The sequence below is a fragment of the Lagenorhynchus albirostris genome, chromosome 9 (genome assembly GCF_949774975.1).
Source record: "Lagenorhynchus albirostris chromosome 9, mLagAlb1.1, whole genome shotgun sequence".
NCBI classification, from domain to species: Eukaryota; Metazoa; Chordata; class Mammalia; order Artiodactyla; family Delphinidae; genus Lagenorhynchus; species Lagenorhynchus albirostris.
Genome location: NC_083103.1, coordinates 4,558,029 through 4,579,832, shown reverse-complemented (window position 1 = coordinate 4,579,832; position 21,804 = coordinate 4,558,029). Strand labels below are relative to the sequence as shown.

General features: G+C 47.2%; 1 protein-coding gene across 4 annotated transcripts in view; it reads right to left on the bottom strand.

Annotated features, from left to right (window-relative positions):
• Positions 1 to 21,804, bottom strand: part of CPT1A (carnitine palmitoyltransferase 1A) — a 63,739-nt gene that overhangs the window by 3,734 nt on the left and 38,201 nt on the right. For all 4 annotated transcript variants that reach the window (XM_060158311.1, XM_060158310.1, XM_060158313.1 and 1 more), the window contains 6 exons: positions 19,032 to 19,148; positions 16,628 to 16,792; positions 3,676 to 3,810; positions 1,979 to 2,131; positions 917 to 1,030; positions 579 to 671 (listed from right to left, as the gene is read on the bottom strand). In XM_060158311.1, coding sequence (XP_060014294.1) covers positions 579 to 671; positions 917 to 1,030; positions 1,979 to 2,131; positions 3,676 to 3,810; positions 16,628 to 16,792; positions 19,032 to 19,148 — 777 coding nt within the window. The remainder of the gene's footprint in view (positions 1 to 578; positions 672 to 916; positions 1,031 to 1,978; positions 2,132 to 3,675; positions 3,811 to 16,627; positions 16,793 to 19,031; positions 19,149 to 21,804) is intronic.

Here is a 21,804-nt window from a genome sequence, read left to right as displayed (position 1 = left end):
TTTTCCATAGTGCCTGCACCAATTTACATTCTGTGTGGGTGTGGTTTCCCCTAATCTAAGGCTTCCCCTAATGTCAATGCGTTACATAAAACACAATAAGCAAGTGAATTCCAATCTTCTCTGTTAAAGGTGAACCTGGCATTGCCTGTCAGGCTATGTACAATGTGGAAAGGAGAGAATATAAATAAGGATTAAATGTGCCATGCTAGGAAGGTGGTCACGGGTTCCATTCACAGAGAACACTGCAGACCGCTGCTTCAATGTGTATATGTATTTCTTAGCACGTGCACACGAATCTTAATCCACCCTCCAATGTTACAGAGAGTCTGGAAGCTGCAGAAGCACTCCAACGTTACGATCTAAAACCACTGTGACCAGCAAAGATACACACTTTCAACCAAATAAGATCGATCCCTTTAAAACTATTAAGAGACTTTCAAAATCCTTGTTTTGAAAATGTCCCAACCAAGCAAGAGTACATAACTGAATTGAAATTTTCTGTCAAATCAAGGATGTGCTCAAAAGAAAACAGTGAAAAACCCCAACTTTAGAAAAGAGAACTTTTGTTTTGTACTTACTGTCTCAGGGCAGGAGAACTTGGAAGAAATGTGGAAACTGATGAGCTTCTCACCCACGAGAATGTACGACACCCCGTAGCCGTCGTCAGCAACCTACGGAAAAGCAGGTTTAAATGGATCCGTGGGGGGACTTCCCGGCGGTCCAGGGGTTGAGACCCCGCGCGTCCACTGCAGGGGGCACGGGTTCCATCCCTGGCCGGGGAACTAAGATCCTGCATGCCGCGGGGCACGGCCGATCCACCAATAGAACCCTGGGCAACGAGGCCACGGGCGAAGGGGATTTCTGACATTTTCACTATGAGGCTGCCATCAATATCTGCAGACGCTGGGCCACTTACCGGTCCAAAGCCGCCTCCGCTTGACACGTACTCTGGATTCCTTTCCAAATTGAACAGTTCCACCTGCTGCTGAGGGGTCTGGCTGGTGGACAATCTCCAAGGCTCAGATAGCACCTGTGGAGTAAAACAAGGAAATGTTCCAACAACACTTCCCAACTCCATCCTCTTCTGGCCCCGAGGAGCCCGGGTGGAAGACAAGAAAGGGCTTGCTCGGTGTTCGCACTGTTTCAGACACCAGAGGCCTATGTCCCTGAAGGCCTCGCCGGCTCGGGGCAGGAGGTCTGCAGAGAGGGATGGAGCAGGTGAGGACACCCGGACTGGAGGGGCCAACACCGGCTGATGGGGTCTTAAGGCAGGGAAGGTGGCAAACAAGTGCAGTAAGATTCGGAACGGGGGCAGTGGTGTGCTGGAGCTGACTGGTACCAGCTCCCCTAAGATGGCTGCCAAATTTCCGGAACTTTCCAAGCTGCTTGTTAAACAGCCATTATTTTTTTATTATTACTTTTTTTGCGGTACGCGGGCCTCTCACCGTCGCGGCCCCTCCCGCTGCGGAGCACAGGCTCCGGACGCGCAGGCTCAGCGGCCATGGCTCACGGGCCCAGCCGCTCCGCGGCATGTGGGATCCTCCCGGACCGGGGCACGAACCCGCGTCCCCGGCGTCGGCAGGCGGACTCTCAACCACTGCGCCACCAGGAAGCCCAAACACAGCCATTATTAAAAAATTAAATTTTATTGGGACTTCCCTGGCAGTCCAGTGGTTAAGACTCCACACTTCCACTGCAGAGGGCTTGGGTTCGATCCCTGGTTGGGGAACTAAGAGCTCACATGCTGCGTGGCACGGCCGAAAAAAAACACTCAGAGCTCATCCCCTGCTAATTATTTTAGTACAAGCCATGGCATCCCAGGGGTTGAAGAAATGCGGCTCCAATTTTCCATGGTGAGGACAATGGAGCCCCAAGACCCACCTGTGAGGCCGGTTCCGACTGGCAAAGCTGTACTACTGATCTACTAAGTTTTGGTTTAGCCAAGAAAGCTGAGTGGGCTGCCACAGAAGTGACTCACCTCCTTCAGGAAAGGGGAGTCGACAGCGAGGTATTTGGACACCACGTAGAGGCAGAAGAGATGGCGGTCGATCCCGGAGCCGGTCATCGCCAGGCGGCACAGGTGCTGATGCTTCTTGGACGCAATCTTGAATAACTTGAGCCTCTGTTCAACCTAAAATAACAAAAGACGGGGACTTTCAAGTCGTGCATCATGGGCTAAGCTCCAGGATGAGGCTCACGGCCCTTCTCTCCAGCGGTCCGACGGGGTGCTGAGAAAGCAGGTCACTGGTGGCGGTGCGGGTGTGTGTGTGGGGTGTCTCTGGGTGGTTGCCAAGGCGACCTGACCAGAAACCCCACTGGCCGACTGCCGCTTCCGCAGATACGCTGCGAACGGGGCGGCGTGGAGGCTGCAGGGGGACAAGTTGTTGGAGAGGCAGTTTCGGGGTCCTGTGTGCAGCCCACTGGGCATCAATCATTCCACCTTTTATACAAATGAGACCACCAAGCAGGTAGGAAGGCTCCAGCCTCCAAGCCTCATCATGTGGAAATGACGGTCTGTCCCTCTCAGTGGGCTGCAATGTTCCTGCGGGTCATAAATAACCCTCCAAAGTGGTCTGGAAGCTCTACTAAAACAGCGCTTCCGGGGCCTTCAGGTTGGACCCGAAAAGCCTGCTTCAGCTCGTCTGGGCCCTGTTCAGTCAATCACAGAACGAGGTGACCCGGCACCCTTCCGTGGGATGTGGAGGCCCATCGGGCTTTGGCCCACCCACTCCAGAACCGGTCCTCAAGGCTGATTCTGAAGGCAGCTAATGACAGACCAGAGCAATCCGTCACAAGACCTCCTGAGCTCTTCCCACAGAATCGAAAGCCCTTCCAGAACGGAGGTTCCTCCAGGGCAGAGCACGAGCCCTGGGCCATGTCTCCTCGGGGGTCAGCAGGCACCTGCCCTCCGGGTCAGGCAGAACTGGCTGTGGATGGACCTCAGCCCCTAACTAGGTGTGCGGCCCAGCAGTTTGCTGAATTCATCTAAGTCTCTGTTCCTTCACCTACAAAAATGAACTGATGAGACTTCATGGGCCACCGCTAGGATTGTCAAAGGCCACGTACGGAAAACCTGGAGCCCCAAGCCTGCTCAAGAGCTCCAGCACGGGCAGCGGGCTTCAGGAACCCCGAGCACAAGGCTCCTGTGATAGTCACTGTTTTCCCACCCAGACACCGACTACTTGCACTGTCTTGCAGCATCTCCCTGCAAGGGAGATGGACGGGAAAAGTGCTGAGCGGCACCTTTGTTCACTGGCTGTGTACTGCTCTGATTTGAAGACTCTTAGGAAGTATAATCTGATTTATAGGAGTTACAGAAGGACAGAAGCTTGATGCAAACATGAACCTTTGTGTCTGTCCTGACGGTTTTCTTTTAAATTTTTTTTTTTTTTGTCACTCCACGAGGCATGCAGGATCTTAGCTCCCCGACCATGGGTTGAACCCACACCCCCTGCAGTGGAAGCGCGGAGTCCTAACCACTGGACCACCGGGGAAGACCCCGACAGTCACCTTTTAATATTTTCTGTCCCTTCGAGAGGGGTGAAGGAGAGGAGATGCTGGATACAGACCTGCTGGAGAAAGTACGCACGGGATTTAATCAGGGAAGGCTGCGTGTCAACCTCAGGGGCTGTTCTGTGAAAAGCACTGTCCCGCTCCCGGCCGGGCAGCACCTACCGTCTGCGTGGGGTCCACCATGGCCAGCACAAAGTTGCACGACTCAGTGGTGCAGGAACGCACGGTCTCCGTCCTGCCCTCTCGGAAGAGCCTGGTCATGGAGGCCTCGTAGGTGAGGGAAAATTTGCCCATGTCCTGGGAGAGGAAAAATATTTTAACACAAGGCAGGGCATGTTGACAAACTAAAGCATGAGAGGGCATCGCTTAAGATCAGCCGGGAAAAACACACTTCACCGTCAGCTGCAGTTTATAGTCATCGTCAATTTTTACTCGGGCTTATGCAGCAGGCAGGTGGAAACGTCATTAGCTTTGCAAAGGAAGGGGGCGGTCCAGGTTTCTGTTTCCAAATGCAGCTGGTGCCATGACCCGATTTCCTGAGTTTCACACACCTGCCCGAGTGCAGACGTGACTACGGAGGGATACAGGACAGGACCGGGAGATCGGCATGCAAGAGTAGGAAATTATTTAACTTCAGGAGAGGGGACCGGTTGGGAACGTCCTCCTCCAGGGAGCGGGAAGTGGGTGGGTGGCCGGCGCCTGCAGCGCACAGCCCCCTGCCCCCCGCCCCCGGTAGACAGGAGGGAGAGAAAGCAGGAGGGAACAGCTGTGTGGGAGCTGGCAGAGGCGGTGGGAGGCAGACGGGAGCTCTCTTTAGAATGTTCACGTTTTCTCGGTGAAATAAGTTCATCTACTCAGAGTGAGGATGGGGAGACGGCACCGGAGTCAGAAAGCGGGTGTGAAACAGGCTCTAAGGGCACAGAGAGTGGTGGTCTGGGGCCATCAGAGTCAGGGCTCATGAATTAAGGAAGATGAGCCAGCGATTTGGGGGTTTTCTCCGGCCGTGCAGGACCAAAGCAGGCAGACACCTGGACCGCGCTGGGGATGGGTCTGCTGTGCTTGGGGCCCCAGGGCCGAGGTCGGGGTGATGGTGACAGGCTGTGGAATCCAAGTCCAGAGAGAAAAAGAGGGAGGCAAGATGGGCAGAGGGAAGGGCAGGGTGGAGGCCCTCATGGGGTCCAGGAATGCTGGTGTCAGGGAGCAGAGGGGAGACGGGATGACGGGAAGGGCTAGAGGCGCCTGGGGCTGGGACCCTGCAGGTGATATGCGGATGGTACAGCAGGTGACGCATGAGAGCTGGGTCAGGTCCACGGGAGCTCGGGGCAGCCCAGCACCCGTGCCATGGGAGGAAACCATCTGCAAACCACCTGCTCGAAGACAACCAAGTTCCCCCACGTGGACGGGAAAAGTGCTGAGCGGCAGTTTGTAGACCCAGATGATTCCTGACCAGATGACACCCCTCTGGGCATTTGGGTCCTGGTGGCCCCAGGGTGACAGGGGACACCCTGCAATAGGCCGATACTGTTAAGTAAATTCAGGAGCGGGCAAGGCTGAACCTCCGGTGCGTGAGCCAGACCCGTGAGTAGCCTTGCAGGGCTCTTCCCCCGACCCCCAAGGCCAGTAGGGTTGACTTAACATTGGCTGTTCCCACCATCCTGCACGTACACGGATGAAGCCAGCCGGCCATGGGGTCTGAGTGCCATCCCAGCCTCTGGTGGCCCCCAGCGCCCAGCATAAAGACCTACCAGCTCACAACACTCGTCCTTTAATACACCGGTTATTAAATTTCCCTTGGATGGGGTCCGAGAGGTTCTAACTCCTCATTCTGGCCTACGGTCAGCAGGGGGTCCCAGGTCATTTACCAAATATGCCTTTGGGAGAACTCCCTACAGGAGGGGAGCTTACTATGGGGGTGCTTTCCAATGGGCTCATCATGAAACACTGGGGGGGAAGGAGGGAAGGAGGGGACAAGGAAGAAGTATAAATGTAGTATTTTAGTCATTTAATACAGGTTAACTTGGGATAGATGATGCAATGATTTATTTGAAGTCAGCTTTCCAACATCAAACTTCAACTGTATAAGTGGTCAGCGCAATCATGCATTATAGCCACAATTTTAAAATATGGCCATCTTGGGCTTCCCTGGTGGCGCAGTGGTTGAGAGTCCGCCTGCCGATGCAGGGGACACGGGTTCGTGCCCCGGTCCGGGAAGATCCCACATGCCGCGGAGCGGCTGGGCCCGTGAGCCATGGCCGCTGAGCCTGCGCGTCTGGAGCCTGTGCTCCGCAACGGGAGAGGCCACGACAGTGAGAGTCCCGCGTACCGCAAAAAAAACCCACAAAAAACAAATAATCCTTAACTTTGAAAGAGTAACTTGATTTAAGAGTCACTGTAATACATGCTTATGCAAAAAATTAAAACATAGAAAAATATAAGAAAATGAAGATCAATCTTCAGAGCGCTGCCTGCCAATATTTTCCCCTCTCTCCTTTCCAGACTTTGCATAGAATACAGTGAGAGTCAGAAAGCGTTTTCTGTAAAATGCAGGTGGTAAATATCATCGTCCTGGTGGGCCAGGTGGTCTCTGCTGCAACTTTTCGGCTCTGCCACCGTAGCTCACAAACAACCGTGGACAATACGCCAAAAAGTGGGTATGACCACGTGCCAATAAATTTGATCTCTGCTCTCTAACATTTCATTTGATTTTCACCTATCACAAAACAGTCTTAATTTTTTTCAACTATTAAAACTGTAAGACCAGGGACTTCCCTGGTGGCGCAGTGGTTAAGAATCCCGCCTGCCAATGCAGGGGACACGGGTTCGAGCCCTGGTCCGGGAAGATCCCACATGCCACGGAGCAACTAAGCCTGTGCGCCATAACTACTGAAGCCCATGCGCCTAGAGCCCACGAGCCACAACTACTGAAGCCCGCGTGCCACAACTACTGAGGCCTGCACGCCTAGAGGCCGTGATCCGCAACAAGGGAAGCCACCGCAATGAGAAGCCCGCGCACCGCAACGAAGAGTAGCCCCCACTCTCCCCAACTAGAGAAAGCCCGCGCACAGCAACGAAGACCCAACGCAGCCAAAAAAACAACAAAGAAAGTAAGACCATTCTCCATTCAAGGGCCATGTGAACTAGCTGAAGGGCTCCTGTGGCCTGTGGGCCAGAGTTTGCAGATCACTTGTAAACAATGAATAACATCTTGTTTTATGACTAAGTTTTTTCCCAGAATACACCATAGAAATCACTTAATAGTTACATAATACTCCATGTATAAAAATGCCACAGTCTAACAAATTTCACTTTGAGAACCTTTTAGATTGCTTCAAATTTTTACAGAGGGGCAAGCTTAAACTCATCTTTGTCAACCTGTCCTTTCACTGAATACAATTCTCAGAGTAGAATTTGCTGGGTAAACAGGTGTGCCTTCCCAGTGATTCTTCAGGCTGTGTGCGCCCCACAGATGACCATTCCCAACTGCTGAGTTCGAACACCCCTTTCTCAGGCCACCCTTCCAAACACAGAATGTAGAAAAGCTCTTTGCAAACTGCACAGGCAAAAACTCAGTCTTATTTAAGCTGCACTTATTAGATTCCTGGTGAGATTAAACTCTTGCTGTACATTCACTGACTGTTGGTATTTTTCTTCTCTTGTGAACCACCAATTTCTGCTCTGACTCCATGTTTTTCTATTGGGCGGTTTATTTTCCCGAAATGGAACCATCTAGCCAGTTTTTCCAACTCCACTGATGACTCAAGTCATTCCTTCCCATCAATGTTAAATGAATCGCTATACGATCTCACAGAACTATTCTGGTACCAAAACGACACCATATTAATCACTGTAAGCTTCTGATTCCTATATTTTTGGCTTTGAAAGAACAAGTCACCACCTCAGCCTGCCCCGTGTCCACCTGACCACTTTTCCTTTTCAGAATATTACTGGTTATTCTCATATAAACGTTAGCCCTCCAGATGAACTTGAAGGTGAAGCCGTCAAGCTCCTTTCCTACAATCACCTCCGGACCTCTTACTATGTTCACATTGCACGCGTGAACCGGGAACATCTATCTCCACGGTGACGAGTCTTTCTATCCAAAATCACAGCCTTCTCTCCCTTTCCGAGAGTCCATCCCTTCTCGACAGCTCTGGGCCTTCCTTCCCAAAGGTCCCGTCTGCTTTATAAACAGACGCCTGGGCAGTGCACTGGTTAGGACTCCACGCTTTCACTGCCTAGGGCCCGGGTTCGATCCCTGGTTGGGGAACTCAGATCCCACAAGCCGCGTGGCACAGCACGCCTGCCTGCATGAAGGAACAAAGAAAGAAAGAAACACCTGGGGTCCCAGATTTTTGTTTCCAGTTTGCATCACATTTTCCTACTATGTTTCCTGCTTGGCTATTGTGGCTCTACGAGGAAGATGCTGATCTTTGCATCATTCTGCACCGGCCCTCCTTCCTGAACACGCTTCTTAACCTTAAGCTTTTCTGCCCGCTCCATCTTCTGAGCAGATGAGCGAATATTCCTCCTGCCCCATGAGCCTGTCGGCTGCACTTGCTGTACTTCACGGAAAGCTGTCTGGGAACAGCCTCCTGGGGCCTCCTCATCCTTGTTTTAATGGGGTCGCCTCCACGCTTTACCTTTGAGGAATACGCTGGTGGCTGATACAGGATGGGATTTACTGTGTTAAGGAAACAGCCCTCATACTAAGAGTTATCGAGACAGGATGCTACATTTTGAATGCCGTGTTAGCATCTGCCACAATGACTGGCTTCTTCTCTGATCTAGTAATATGATTTAATCTACTGTCGGATTTACTAATACCAAACCGTCCTCCTGCCGCTGGGATCAACTAATGCTGGTGATTATATCTTCCCTGTACTGGTAGATGCTATTCGCTCTTCTTATACTCAGATTTTTTGCATCTGCACTTGTGAGCAAAACTGACCCGTGGCTTCCTTTATTCGTGCAACCATCAGCTGAAAAGCTGTATCACAGCGGCTGAGGACATGGGTTCTAGAACTAGCTTGCTTGGATCCAACCTCAGCTTTGCCACAAACGAGCTATAGATTGCAGGCAGGATACCCCACCTCCTCGAGTATAAAGTGGAGATGAGAAAGTACCCTCCTCGGGGTTGCTATGAGGGTTAACCGGCTGCTGCCAGCACTCAGCCCGGCACTGGGCAGGCTCCGTGCAGGTCACTGTCACGACCAGAGTGAGGCTAGTCCTGGGAGGCCACCAGGCAGCTTCCTTCCTTCCTGAAGCCTCTGGAGCTGCCCACTCTTCAAAGCCGCGAAGCTGCTGCCTGCCGGTTCACACTGGTGGGCGGGCAGCTCTCCAACTACCTGTCTGTCATCCATGCACACCGACCTTCTCAGACTGCCTACCTTGTCTGGGGCCCACTTTACTCATTTGTGTTCCTGCAGAAAATCCTCATTTCATCGAGATTTTCAAATGTGTTGCTATGGAACCTGGGATCCTCTTATTAAAATCGCCTCTGTATCTGAAGGGTCACCACCTCCTCAGTTCCTAACGCTGCAGACTTACGTGCCATTTGCTTATCAATTTTTAAAAATCAAGATAATTAAATCTAAGATCCAGGACCTCAATCCCGTTATATCTTTTATTCACTTGATCTGTCAGACAAAGCTCAAGTCCCCTACAATGACTGTGCTTCTCTCCAACCGCTTGGGGTGCATTCATTTCAGGGAATGTGTTACTTGGGAAAAGAAAGTGTCATCATGATCGCGACCATCTTTTTTTTTGTCTTTTTGAATTTTATTTATACAGCAGGTTCTTATTAGTTATCCATTTTATACATATTAGTGTATTATGTCAATCCCAATCTCCCAATTCATCACACCACTACCACACTCGCCGCTTTCCCACCTTGGTGTCCATACGTTTGTCCTCTACATCTGTGTCTCTATTTCTGCCCTGCAAACCGGTTCATCTGTACCATTTTTCTAGGTTCCACATATATGCATTAATATTTGTTTTTTTCTTTCTAACTTACTTCACTCTGTATGACGGTCTCTAGATCCGCCCAGGCCCCTACAAATGACCCAGTTTCGTTCCTTTTTCTGGCTGAGTAATATTCCATTGTATATATGTACCACTTCTTCTTTATCCATTCATCTGTTGATGGGCATTTAGGTTGCTTCCATGACCTGGCTATTGTAAATAGTGCTGTAATGAACACTGGGGTGCATGTGTCTTTTTGAATTATGGTTTTCTCTGGGTATATGCCCAGTAGTGCAATTGCTGGATCATATGGTAATTCTATTTTTAGTTTTTTAAGGAACCTCCATACTCCATAGTGGCTATATCAATTTACATTCCCACTAACAGTGCAAGAGGGTTCTCTTTTCTCCACACCCTCTCCAGCATTTGCTGTTTGTAGATTTTCTGATGATGCCCATTCTAACCAGTGTGAGGTGATACCTCATTGTAGTTTTGATTTGCATTTCTCTAATAATTAGTCATGTTGAGCAGCTTTTCATGTGCTTCTTGGCCATCTGTATGTCTTCTTTAGAGAAATGTCTATTTAGGTCTTCTGCCCATTTTTGGATTGGGTTGATTTTTTTTTTAATATTGAGCTGCATGAGCTGTTTATATATTTTGGAGATTTCCCTTTGTCCGTTGATCTGTTTGCAAATATTTTCTCCCATTCTGAGGGCTGTCTTTTCGTCTTGTTTGTAGTTTCCTTTGCTGTGCAAAAACTTTTAGGTTTCATTAGGTCCCATTTGTTTATTTTTGTTTTTATTTCCATTACTCTAGGAGGTGCATCAAAAAAGATCTTGCTGTGATTTATGTCAAAGAGTGTTCTTCCTATGTTTTCCTCTAAGAGTTTTATAGTGTCCAGTCTTACATTTAGGTCTCTAATCCATTTTGGATTTATTTCTGTGTATGGTGTTAGGGAGTGTTCTAATTTCATTCTTTTACATGTAGCTGTCCAGTTTTCCCAGCACCACTTACTGAAAAGACTGTCTTCTCTCCATTGCATATCCTTGCCTCCTTTGTCATAGATTAGTTGACCATAGGTGCGTGGGTTTATCTTTGGGCTTTCTATCCCGTTCCATTGATCTATATTCCCGTTTTTATGCCAGTACCATATCGTCTTGATTACTGTAGCTGTGTAGTATAGTCTGAAGTCAGGGAGCCTGATTCCTCCAACTCCATTTTTTTCCCTCAAGACCGCTTTGGCTATTCAGGATATTTTGTGTCTCCATAAAAATTTTAAGATTCTTTGTTCTAGTTCTGTAAAAAATGCCATTGGTAATTTGATAGGGATTGCATTGAATCTGTAGATTGCTTTGGGTAGTATAGTCCTTTTCACAATAATCGTTCTTCCAATCCAAGAACATGGTATATCTCTCCATCTGTTGGTATCATCTTTAATTTCTTTCATCAGTGTCTTACAGTTTTCTGCATACAGGTCTTTTGTCTCCCTAAGTAGGTTTATTCCTAGGTATTTTATTCTTTTTGTTGCAGTGGTAAATGGGAGTGTTTCCTTAATTTCTCTTTCAGATTTTTCATCATTAGCGTATGGGAATGCAAGAGATTTCTGTGCGTTAATTTTGTATCCTGCAACTTTGCCAAATTCATTGATTAGCTCTAGTAGTTTTCTGGTGACATCTTTAGGATTCTCTATGTATAGTATTATGTCATCTGCAAACAGTGACAGTTTTACTTCTTCTTTTCCAATTTGTATTCCTTTTATTTCTTTTTCTTCTCTGATTGTCGTGGCTAGGACTTCCAAAACTATGTTGAATAATAGTGGTGAGTGTGGACATCCTTGTCTTGTTCCTTATCTTAGAGGAAATGCTTTCAGTTTTTCACCATTGAGAACGATGTTTGCTGTGGGTTTGTCATATATAGCCTTTATTGTGTCGAGGTAGGTTCCGTCTATGACCACTTTCTGGAGAGATTTTATTGTAAGTGGGTGTTGAATTTTGTCAAAAGCTTTTTCTGAATCTATTGAGATGATCATATAGTTTTTCTCCTTCAATTTGTTAATATGGTGTATCACATTGACTGATTTGCATATATTGAAGAATCCTTGCATCCCTGGGATAAACCCCACTTGATCATGGTGTATGATCCTTTTAATGTGTTGGTGGATTCTGCTTACTAGTACTTTGTTGAGGATTTTTGCATCTATATTCATCAGTGATATTGGTCTGTAATTTTCTTTTTTTGTGGTATCTTTGTCTGGTTTTGGTATCAGGGTGATGGTGCCCTCATAGAATGAGTTTGGAGTGTTCCTTCTTCTGCAAGTTTTTGGAAGAGTTTGAGAAGGATGGATGTTAGCTCTTCTCTAAATATTTGATAGAACTCACCTGTGAAGACATCTGGTCCTGGACTTTTGTTTGTTGGAAGATTTTTTTTTTAACATTTTTATTGGAGTATACTTGCTTTACAATAGTGTGTTAGTTTCTGCTTCATAACAAAGTGAATCAGTTATACATATACATATATCCCCATATCTCTTCCCTCTTGCATCTCCCTCCCTCCCACCCTCCCTAACCCACCCCTCAAGGGTGGTCACAAAGCACTGAGCTGATCTCCCTGTGCTATGCAGCTGCTTCCCACTAGCTATCTAGTTTACATTTGGTAGTGTATGTATGTCCTTGCCACTCTCTCACTTTGTCCCAGCTTACCCTTCCCCCTCCCCATATCCTCAAGTCCATTCTCTAGTAGGTCTGTCTTTATTCCTGTCTTTCCCCTAGCTTCTTCATGACTTTTTTTTCTTAGATTCTACATATATGTGTTAGCATACGGTATTTGTTTTACTCTTTGACTTACTTCACTCTGTATGACAGACTCTAGGTCCATCCACCTCACTACAAATAACTCAATTTCGTTTCTTTTTATGGCTGAGTAATATTCCATTGTATATATGTGCCACATCTTCTTTATCCATTCATCTGTTGATGGACACTTAGGTTGCTTCCATGTCCTGGCTATTGTAAAGAGAGCTGCAATAAACATTGTGGTACATGACTTTTTGAATTATGGTTTGTTGGAAGACTTTTAATCACAGTTTCAACTTCATTACTTGTGATTGGTCCGTTCATATTTTCTATTTCTTCCTGGTCCAGTATTGGAAGGTTATACCTTTCTAAGAATTTGTCCATTTCTTCCAAGTTGTCCATTTTATTGGCATAGAGTTGCTTGTAGTAGTGTCTTATGATGCTTTGTATTTCTGTGGTGTCTGTTGTAACTTCTCCTTTTTCATTTCTAATTTTAATGATTTGAGTACTCTCCCTCTTTTTCTTGATGAGTCTGGCTAATGGCTTATCAATTTTGTTTATCTTCTCAAAGAACCAGCTTTTAGGTTTATTGATCTTTGCTATTGTTTTCTTTGTTTCTATTTCATTTATTTCTGCTCTGATCTTTATGATTTCTTTCCTTCTACTAACTTTGGGTTTTGTTTGTTCTTCTTTCTCTAGGTCTTTTAGGTGTAAGGTTAGATTGTTTATTTGAGGTGTTTGTTGTTTCCTGAGGTAGGATTGTATTGCTATAAACTTCCCTCTTAGAACTGCTTTTACTGCATCCCATAGGCTTTGGATCATTGTGTTTTCATTGTCATTTGTCTCGAGGTATTTTTTTATTTCCTCTTGATTTCTTCAGTGATCTCTTAGTTATTTAGTACAGCAGTGTTTAGCCTCGATGTGTTTTGTGTTTCTTTACTTTTTTTCCCTGTAATTGATTTCTAATCTCATAGTGTTGTGGTCAGAAAAGATGCTTGATATGATTTCAATTTTCTTAAATTTACCGAGGTTTGATTTGTGACACAAGATGTGATCTATCCTGGGGAATGTTCTGTGCGCACTTGAGAAGAAAGTGTAATCTGATGTTTTTGGATGGAATGTTCTATAAATATCAATTAAATCTATCTGGTCTATTGTGTCATTTGAAGCTTGTGTTTCGGGGCTTCCCTGGTGGCGCAGTGGTTGAGAGTCCGCCTGCTGATGTAGGGGGGACACAGGTTCATGCCCCAGTCCAGGAAGATCCCACATGCCACGGAGTGGCTAGGCCCGTGAGCCATGGCCGCTAAGCCTGCGCGTCTGGGGCCTGTGCTCCGCAACGGGAGAGGCCACAACAGTGAGAGGCCCGCGTACAGCAAAAAAAAAAAAAAAAAAAGCTTCTGTTTCCTTATTAATTTTTTTATTAATTAATTTCTGTTTGGATGATCTGTTCATTGGTGTAAGTGAGGTGTTAAAAGTCCCCCACTATTATTATGTTACTGTTGATTTCCTCTTTTAGAGCTGTTAACAGTTGCCTTATGTATTGAGGTGCTCCTATGTTGGGTGCATATATATTTACAATTGTTATATCTTCTTGGATCGATCCCTTGATCATTATGTTGTGTCCTTCCTTCTCTTGTAACATTCTTTATTTTAAAGTCTGTTTTATCTGATATGAGTATTGCTACTCCAGCTTTCTTTTGATTTCCATTTTCATGGAATATCTTTTTCCATTCCCTCGCTTTCAGTCTGTATGTGTCCCTAGGTCTGAAGTGGATCTTCTTGTAGACAGCACATATATGGGTCTTGTTTTTGTATCCATTCAGCGAGCCTGTGTCTTTTGGTTGGAGCATTTAATCCATTCATGTTTAAGGTAATTATCAATATGTATGTTCCTATTACCATTTTCTTAATTGTTCTGGGTTTGTTTTTGTAGATTCTTTTCTTCTCTTGTGTTTCCCACTTAGAGAAGTTCCTTTAGCGTTTGTTGTAGAACTGGTTTGGCGGTGCTGAATTCTCTTAGCTTTTGCTTGTCTGTAAAGCTTTTGATTTCTTCATCGAATATGAATAAGAGCCTTGCTGGGTAGAGTAATCTTGGTTGTAGGTTCTTCCCTTTCATCACTTTCAATATGTCTTGCCACTCCCTTCTGACTTGTAGAGTTTCTGCTGAGAAATCAGCTGTTAACTTATGGGAGTTCACTTGTATGTTATTTGTCGTTTTTCCCTTGCTGCTTTCAATAATTTTTCTTTGTCTTTAATTTTTGCCAGTTTGATTACTATGTGTCTTGGCATGTTTCTCCTTGGGTTTATCCTGTATGGGACTCTCTGCGCTTCCTGGACTTGGGTGGCTATTTCCTTTCTCATGTTAGGGAAGTTTTCGACTATAATCTCTTCCAATATTTTCTTGGGTCCTTTCTCTCTCTCTTTTCCTTCTGGGACCCCTATCATGTGAATGTTGTTGCGTTTAATGTTGTCCCAGAGGTGTCTTAGGCTGTCTTCATGTCTTTTCATTTTTTTTCTTTATTCTGTTCCACAGCAGTGAATTCCACCATTCTGTCTTCCAGGTCACTTATCCGTTCTTCTGCCTCAGTTTCTGCTATTGATTCCTTCTAGTGTATTTTTCATTTCAGTTACTGTATTGTTTGTCTCTGTTTGTTTGTTCTTTAATTCTTCTAGGTCTTTGTTAAACATTTCTTGCATCTTCTCGATCTTTGCCTCCATTCTTTTTCCGAGGTCCTGGATCATCTTCGCTATCATTATTCTGAATTCTTTTTCTGGAAGGTTGCCTATCTCCACTTCATTTAGTTGTTTTTCTGGGGTGTTATCTTGTTCCTTCATCTGGTACACAGTCCTCTACCTTTTCATCTTGTCTATCTTTCTGTGAATGTGGTTTTTGTTCCACAGGCTGCAGGACTATAGTTCTTGCTTCTGCTGTCTGCCTTCTCGTGGATTAGGCTATCTAAGAGGCTTGTGCAAGTTTCCCTGATGGGAGGGACTCGATCATGACCATCTTTATTAAGAACTGTATTACAGTTAATTTTAGGTACAACTGTGGCCCATCAGTTCTCATTTACCTGATACTAACATTGCCTCTTGTGCTCTTCTGCATCTGTTTATCTGAGTTATAGAGGAATCGAACCTACAGGCCACCCCCTGGATCCATCCGACTCCAATGTCACCTTGGCAGGTCACCTCATCTCTCTGAACCTCTGTTTTCTCACCTGTAAAATGGGCGAACAATAGCTCCTCCCTAGTGAGGGGACTGTGAGAGCGCTGAGACCAGTGCCTGGCACAAAGCAAAACTCACAAGGGCAGAACCGGTATCCAGGGATGCTGCACTGCATCTGTGCACAGCACTCAAGTTTTAAAACGAAAGTTCTCTGTTAAAAACAGGGCACATCTTGGGACTTCCCTGGCGGTCCAGTGGTTAGGACTTTGCCTTGCAATGCAGGGTGTACAGGTTCGTTCCCTGGTCAGGGAGCTAAGACCCCACATGCCTCGTGGCCAAAAAACCAATACATAAAACAAAAGCAGTATATTGTAACAAATTCAATAAGGACTTTAAAAATGTTCTCCATCAAAAAAAAATTCTTAAAAAAAAAAAAAACAAAATGGGTTCAATCCCTGGTCAGGGAACTAAGATCCTGCCTGCTGCTTGGCATGGCCAAAGAAAAAACAAAAATGAAAACAAAAAACATTAAAAACAAACAAACAGCAACAACAGAAAACCAGGGCATATCTTGAGCCAATGCCACTAGGATTTCTGCCAGCCCTGGAAACTAGGGGTGCCCTCTCAGGGTGGAACGCTCCCTCCAACAGAAAAAAATCCCACTAAGGTCCTCCTGGGGCCTGGACTATGTCTCTGATGGGGCCGTCACGTGCAAGCCAGAATGTGTCAGAGGCCCAGAGAGGCAGTGGAAACTCCACAAGCTTCTGATCCTGCAGGGACCCCATCTATCCCAGAGCACCTCCCAGGGCCTGGCATATCCACTTTTATGAAAGAGGATGTCAAAGGTCAGAGACACCCAGTCATTTGCCCTAAGTAGTTCTGCTTTACCAAACCCTAGGACTGGGAGCTTAAAGGTTTATTTCCCACTTTGTGGAGCAATGAGATCTCACTTGGCTACCACCCCCCACATTCTCCCTCTACTCCTGCGCAATACAGGAAACCGCCGCTGCTCCAGGTGCTTCTGCTGGACGCTTGTCCCATCTGTCTGTGGGAGGAGCCCCCCCCCCACTATGACAGGCACGACCTGCTCCCATGATGGGTCCTCCCTATCTGCTGGGCAAACGGCCTTGGACCTGCACTTAGGGACCCCAGAAGCCCTCAGGATGAAAACCCCAGCTTGGGGTCTCCTCACCTTGTAATGAGCCAGCTGGAGGGACAGCTGCACGAAGGCGTCCGGGCTGGTTCTGCATTTCTTGATCAGCCCTTTACCGAAAGCACTGAACAGAAAAGAACAGAAATCCACGTCGCTGGCCAGGAGGTTCGCGCTGCTCAGGGAAGTCTCTATGACTTCCTGACACTTGGGAAAAAAGGAGAAAAGCTTTCACTTAATGGGAGGGAAAATACTGACACATACTCTGAAGAAAAGAGCAAGCGGGCTTTCAGCACAGCTGACAGACTTGCTGCTTGGAAATACACACATCACTTTTTCTTCTCGGTTTTCCCCAACCTTTCTAACTTAAGAGCTGCAATGAGTTAGCAACGTGGCAACCCCCCTGCCCTTGAAGAGCAGTGGGGTGGCCCAAGCAGGAGGAACTCCTGGCTCCCAGTGGGACCCCAAAGGGCATTTCAAAGTGTCACAGGTTCTGTTTCGTGAGATCCACTCTTGTTATATGCTGGCCATTGAGGAACTAGTTTTAAAAAGGAAATGGACTGGGACCTCCCTGGTGGTCCAGTGGTTAAGACTCCGCACTTTCACTGCAGGCGGCATGGGTTCGAGCCATGCTGGGGAACTAAGATCCTGCATGCCTCAACAAAGATCCCATGTGCCGCAACTAAGACCCGGCGCAGCCAAAAAAATAAATATAAAAAAAAAAGATCCTGCACGCCATGCGGTGTGGCCAAAAAATTAGAAAAATAAAGTAAAAAGGAAAGGGACTGTGGTCGAGGCGTACAATAGGAAAGAGCCCTCAACCGTGAAGTCACATGGAGGAATCTTAAATGACTACCACTAAGTGAAAGAAGCCGATCTGAAATGGGTACACACTGTACGATTCCAGTTATGAAACTCGGGGAAAGGCAAAATGATGGAGACAGTGAAAAGACCACTGGTTGCTGGGAGTGAGGCAGGAGAGAGGGATGAATAGACAGAGGAAAGGTTTTTTAGGGCAGTGACACTGCTCTGTATGATACTATGATGTCATTACACCTTTGTCCACACCACAGATGCACAACACCAAGAGTGAACCCTGGGGAGTTTCCTGGTGGCCTAGTGGCTAGGATTCTGGGCTCTCACTGCCAGGGCCTGGGTTCAATCCCTGGTCGAGGAACTGAGATCCTGCAAGCCATACGGCACGGACAGAGGGAAAAAAAATAGTGAGCCTTGACGTGAACTACGGACTCTAGTGATACTGACTTGTCAGTGCAGCTTCTTCGACTGTAACAGACACACCAAGTGGCAGGGGACTTTGGTAGCACGGGAGGTTGTGATGTTTGAGGGCAGCGAGAGCGTGGGGACTCTCTGAACCTTCCACTCAACTTTGCTGTGAACCTGAAACTGCTTTAAATAATAAAGTCCATCAAAAAAATTTTTTTTAATAAACGGTGAGTGACTTGGTTAGCTAAAAGGACCCTCAACCACACACTTCAGCAGAGGTTACATCTCTCTGAGGAACACACATCAGCCCCAGGGAGGCAGACTGGACAAAAAAAGTGCAGATGGGCAAGACTGCAGGACTAGATGCAATATTTTCCACATCAAAATGACTTCTTGGGGGCTTCCCTGGTGGTGCAGTGGTTGAGAGTCCGCCTGCCAATGCAGGGGACACGGGTTCGTGCCCCGGTCCGGGAAGATCCCACATGCCACGGAGCGGCTGGGCCTGTGAACCATGGCCGCTGAGCCTGCGCGTCCGGAGCCTGTGCTCCGCAACGGGAGAGGCCACAACAGTGAGAGGCCCGCGTACCGCAAAAAAAAAAAAAAAAAAAGGCTTCTTGGGGCTTCCCTGGCGGTCTGGTGGTTAAGACTCCGTGCTCCCACTGCAGGGGGTGCGGGTTCAATCCCTGGTTGGGGAATCAAGATCCCGCATGCTGCACGGCACGGCCAAAAAAAGAAAAAAAAAGAAAAACACTTCACAGGCCCCAGGAATTCCTGCTTGGCTTGGGTAAGCTAGATTTGGTATTTCCAACCCTTAAATTCCTTCCGGAAATGGCTTCCACTGAGCGAACTGCATTGGAGAACACTTAGAGGAACAAAAATGACAAATTAGTGATTTAGAGTATTCCAACTCCAAAGCAAGTGATTTTGGTTTTCACTTTTTCATTGTGATGTCTAGCTAAGTTTGAGCTGGAATTTTCACTGACAATCTTAGCCAAATGCTTTAAACAAAAGAAGAAATATTTACTGGGGCTTCCCAGGCAACTGGAGCTGTAGCAACTCCGAGGTCCCAGTAAGAAACCCCCAGGCAGACAGATTTCCGTCTCGGGGGTCTTCAACTGACCTCGTGAACACTTAGGAAGGACAGCTGGAAAAGTCGACTGTTAGAGTTTAAACTCGTTTCCCACCCAAGATAATTAACAAGTGCCTGATCACTGGGACTTACTTCCTGCGGGATGTCCCACTGTAGCCGGGTTGGGTATGGGATGTTTGAGTTGGTGTCCCCTTTACAGTGTCCATCCTCTGCATAACCCAGCTGGAAGCTGTCCGTGGCCAGTACGTACTGTCGAAAATAAAAAGATACATCTGTGAAGTCAGAGATCATCACAGCTAATAGCGTTACATAAAAGTTATCTGACCTCCCAAAGTAGACAAACCCGCGTTCTTTCTAGAGATAACATCAAGACTTAACCATAGGGCTTCCCTGGTGGCGCAGTGGTTAAGAATCCGCCTGCCAATGCAGGGGACACGGGTTCGAGCCCTGGTCCGGGAAGATCCCACATGCCGTGGAGCAACTAAGTCCGTGTGGCACAGCTACTGAGCCTGCGCTCTAGAGCCCACACGCCACAACTACTGAGCCCACGTGCCACAACCACTGAAGCCTGCACTCCTAGAGCCCGTGCTCCGCAACAAGAGAAGCCACCACAATGAGAAGCCTGCGCACCGCAATGAAGAGTAGCCCCCACTCTCGCCACAACTAGAGACAAGCTTGCGCGCAGCAATGAAGACCCAATGCCAGCCAAAAATTTAAAAAATACATAAATAAATAAATTTATTTAAAAAAAAAAAGACTTAACCATAACTACTTGCTTACAGTCTGCTGTGCATCTGACATCCTCTGCACAGCCACCTAATGAGATATTCTTACCTCCATTTCAGGGGCAAGAAAAATGGACCTGGAGAGGTTCAGCAGCGTTTGGACAGGTAAAGAGCACAGCCAGGATGTGAGCAGAGCGTCTGACGCACAGAAAGCAGCTCAGAGCCTGCTTCGAGGTCCCAGGCTGTGCGCTAGTGCCCTCTGGGTGCTACCCCACTGAATATTTACACGAGCCTGTAAAGTACTAACTATCATTCCCGCTTGTATAAATGAGAAAGCAGCCTCAGAGAGGTGAAGAGCCTGTCCCAGTTCACACTCCTCAGAGAGCCAGGATGTGGGCCCAGGTGTGGATGTTTCCTGTTCACTGGCAGGTAAACCTAAGTCAGCTTATTCAACGGTATCTACAGAGCACCTACTACGGGTCAGCAATGCTTCTGAGCACCAGTGACAGGACAGTGAACAAAACAGACAAGAATGTCTGCCTTTCTACAGAAGGTTAAAGGTGGCCATGACCTAGCGATTTGGCTCCTAGGTATGTACTCAAAAGAAATGAAAATAGGGAATTCCCTGGCAGTCCAGTGGTTAGGACTCTGCGCTCTCACTGCTGAGGGCCTGGGTTCAATCCCTGGTCAGGGAACTAAGATCCCACAAGCCACGCAGTGCGGCAAAAAAAAAGAAAGAAAAGAAAAATAAAACATATGTTCACATAAAACTTGTATGCTAATGTTCACAGAAGCATTATTTATAGTAGTCAAAAAGGGCTTCCCTGGTGGCACAGTGGCTGAGAGCCCGCCTGCCTATGCAGGGGACACGGGTTCGTGCCCCGGTCCGGGAAGATCCCACATGCCGCGGAGTGGCTGGGCCCGTGAGCCATGGCCGCTGAGCCTGCGCGTCCAGAGCCTGTGCTCCACAACGGGAGAGGCCACAACAGTGAGAGGCCTGTGTACCGCCAAAAAAAAAAAAGTAAAACGAATCCAGATGTCCACTGAGTGATGAATTAACAAAATGTGCTCTAATCATACGAAGGAACACTATTCAGCCATAAAAAGGAATGAAATACCGTTAACAGTACAATGTAGATGAACCTTGAGAACATCAGCCAGACACACAAGGCTGCGTACTGTGTGATTCCGTTTCTATGAAATGGCCAGAACAGTCAAACTGACAGAGACAGAAAGGAGCTTAGTGGTTACCCAGGGCTGCGGCAAGAGGCTGAGGGTGGGGAGTTTCCTTAGGGGGGTGATAAAAACGTCCTGGAATTAGTGGTGATGGATAGATAACCACCTTGTAATGTACAAAAACCACTGAACTGTATGCTTTAAGAGGGTGAATTTCATGGTATGTGAATTACATCCAATAAAACAGTAACAAAAATATTTTAAAAAAGGAATCTCTGCACTCTGGGAGCTTACATTCCAGTGGGGGAAGCAAAACAAACAAACAAAAAACAACTCAAGGAACTTCCCTGGTGGTCCAGTGGGTGCTCCCAATGCAGGGGGCCCCGGTTTGATCCCTGGTGGGGGAACTAGATCCTGCATGCATGCCGCAACTAAGAAGTCCACATGCCGCAACTAAGAAGTCCACATGCTGCAACGAAGCTCCCACATGCTGCAACTAAGACCCGGCGCAGCCAAAATAAATAATAAAATTTAAAATATTTTTTAAAAATTAAAAAAAACAACCCAAGGTCAGATGGTGATACTGTCAAATGGTGAGGGGGGCAGGGGGGTTCCAGGATGAGGGAGCGTGGAGCGGGGCCACGTGCATGTGCGGTTGGCATCCTGCAGAGCTGGGCAGGTGAGGGAGCCCAGCCTATCTGTGTCTGCACCGTGTCAGAGCCCCTAAAGAGTCCAACACAATTAAACACCAGGAACACACCAACAGCCAACAGGATTCAGCTTGGACCAGATTTGTTTTTAGCTGGCATGGGTGGCGTCCTTGTAATGGCCCCTTAACTGGCTCTGGCGTGGGCCTCCACGACAAGACAGTGGGTCAGTTCCCATCCGTGCGGGGAGCAACTGGGCTCCTGTCTGACCCCTGGAGTCACAGGCCACTCTGTCTACTGGGCAGTTAACAGTTAAACACTGCCACTTCCAACCGGTCACCCTGGTCTGCGACTAAA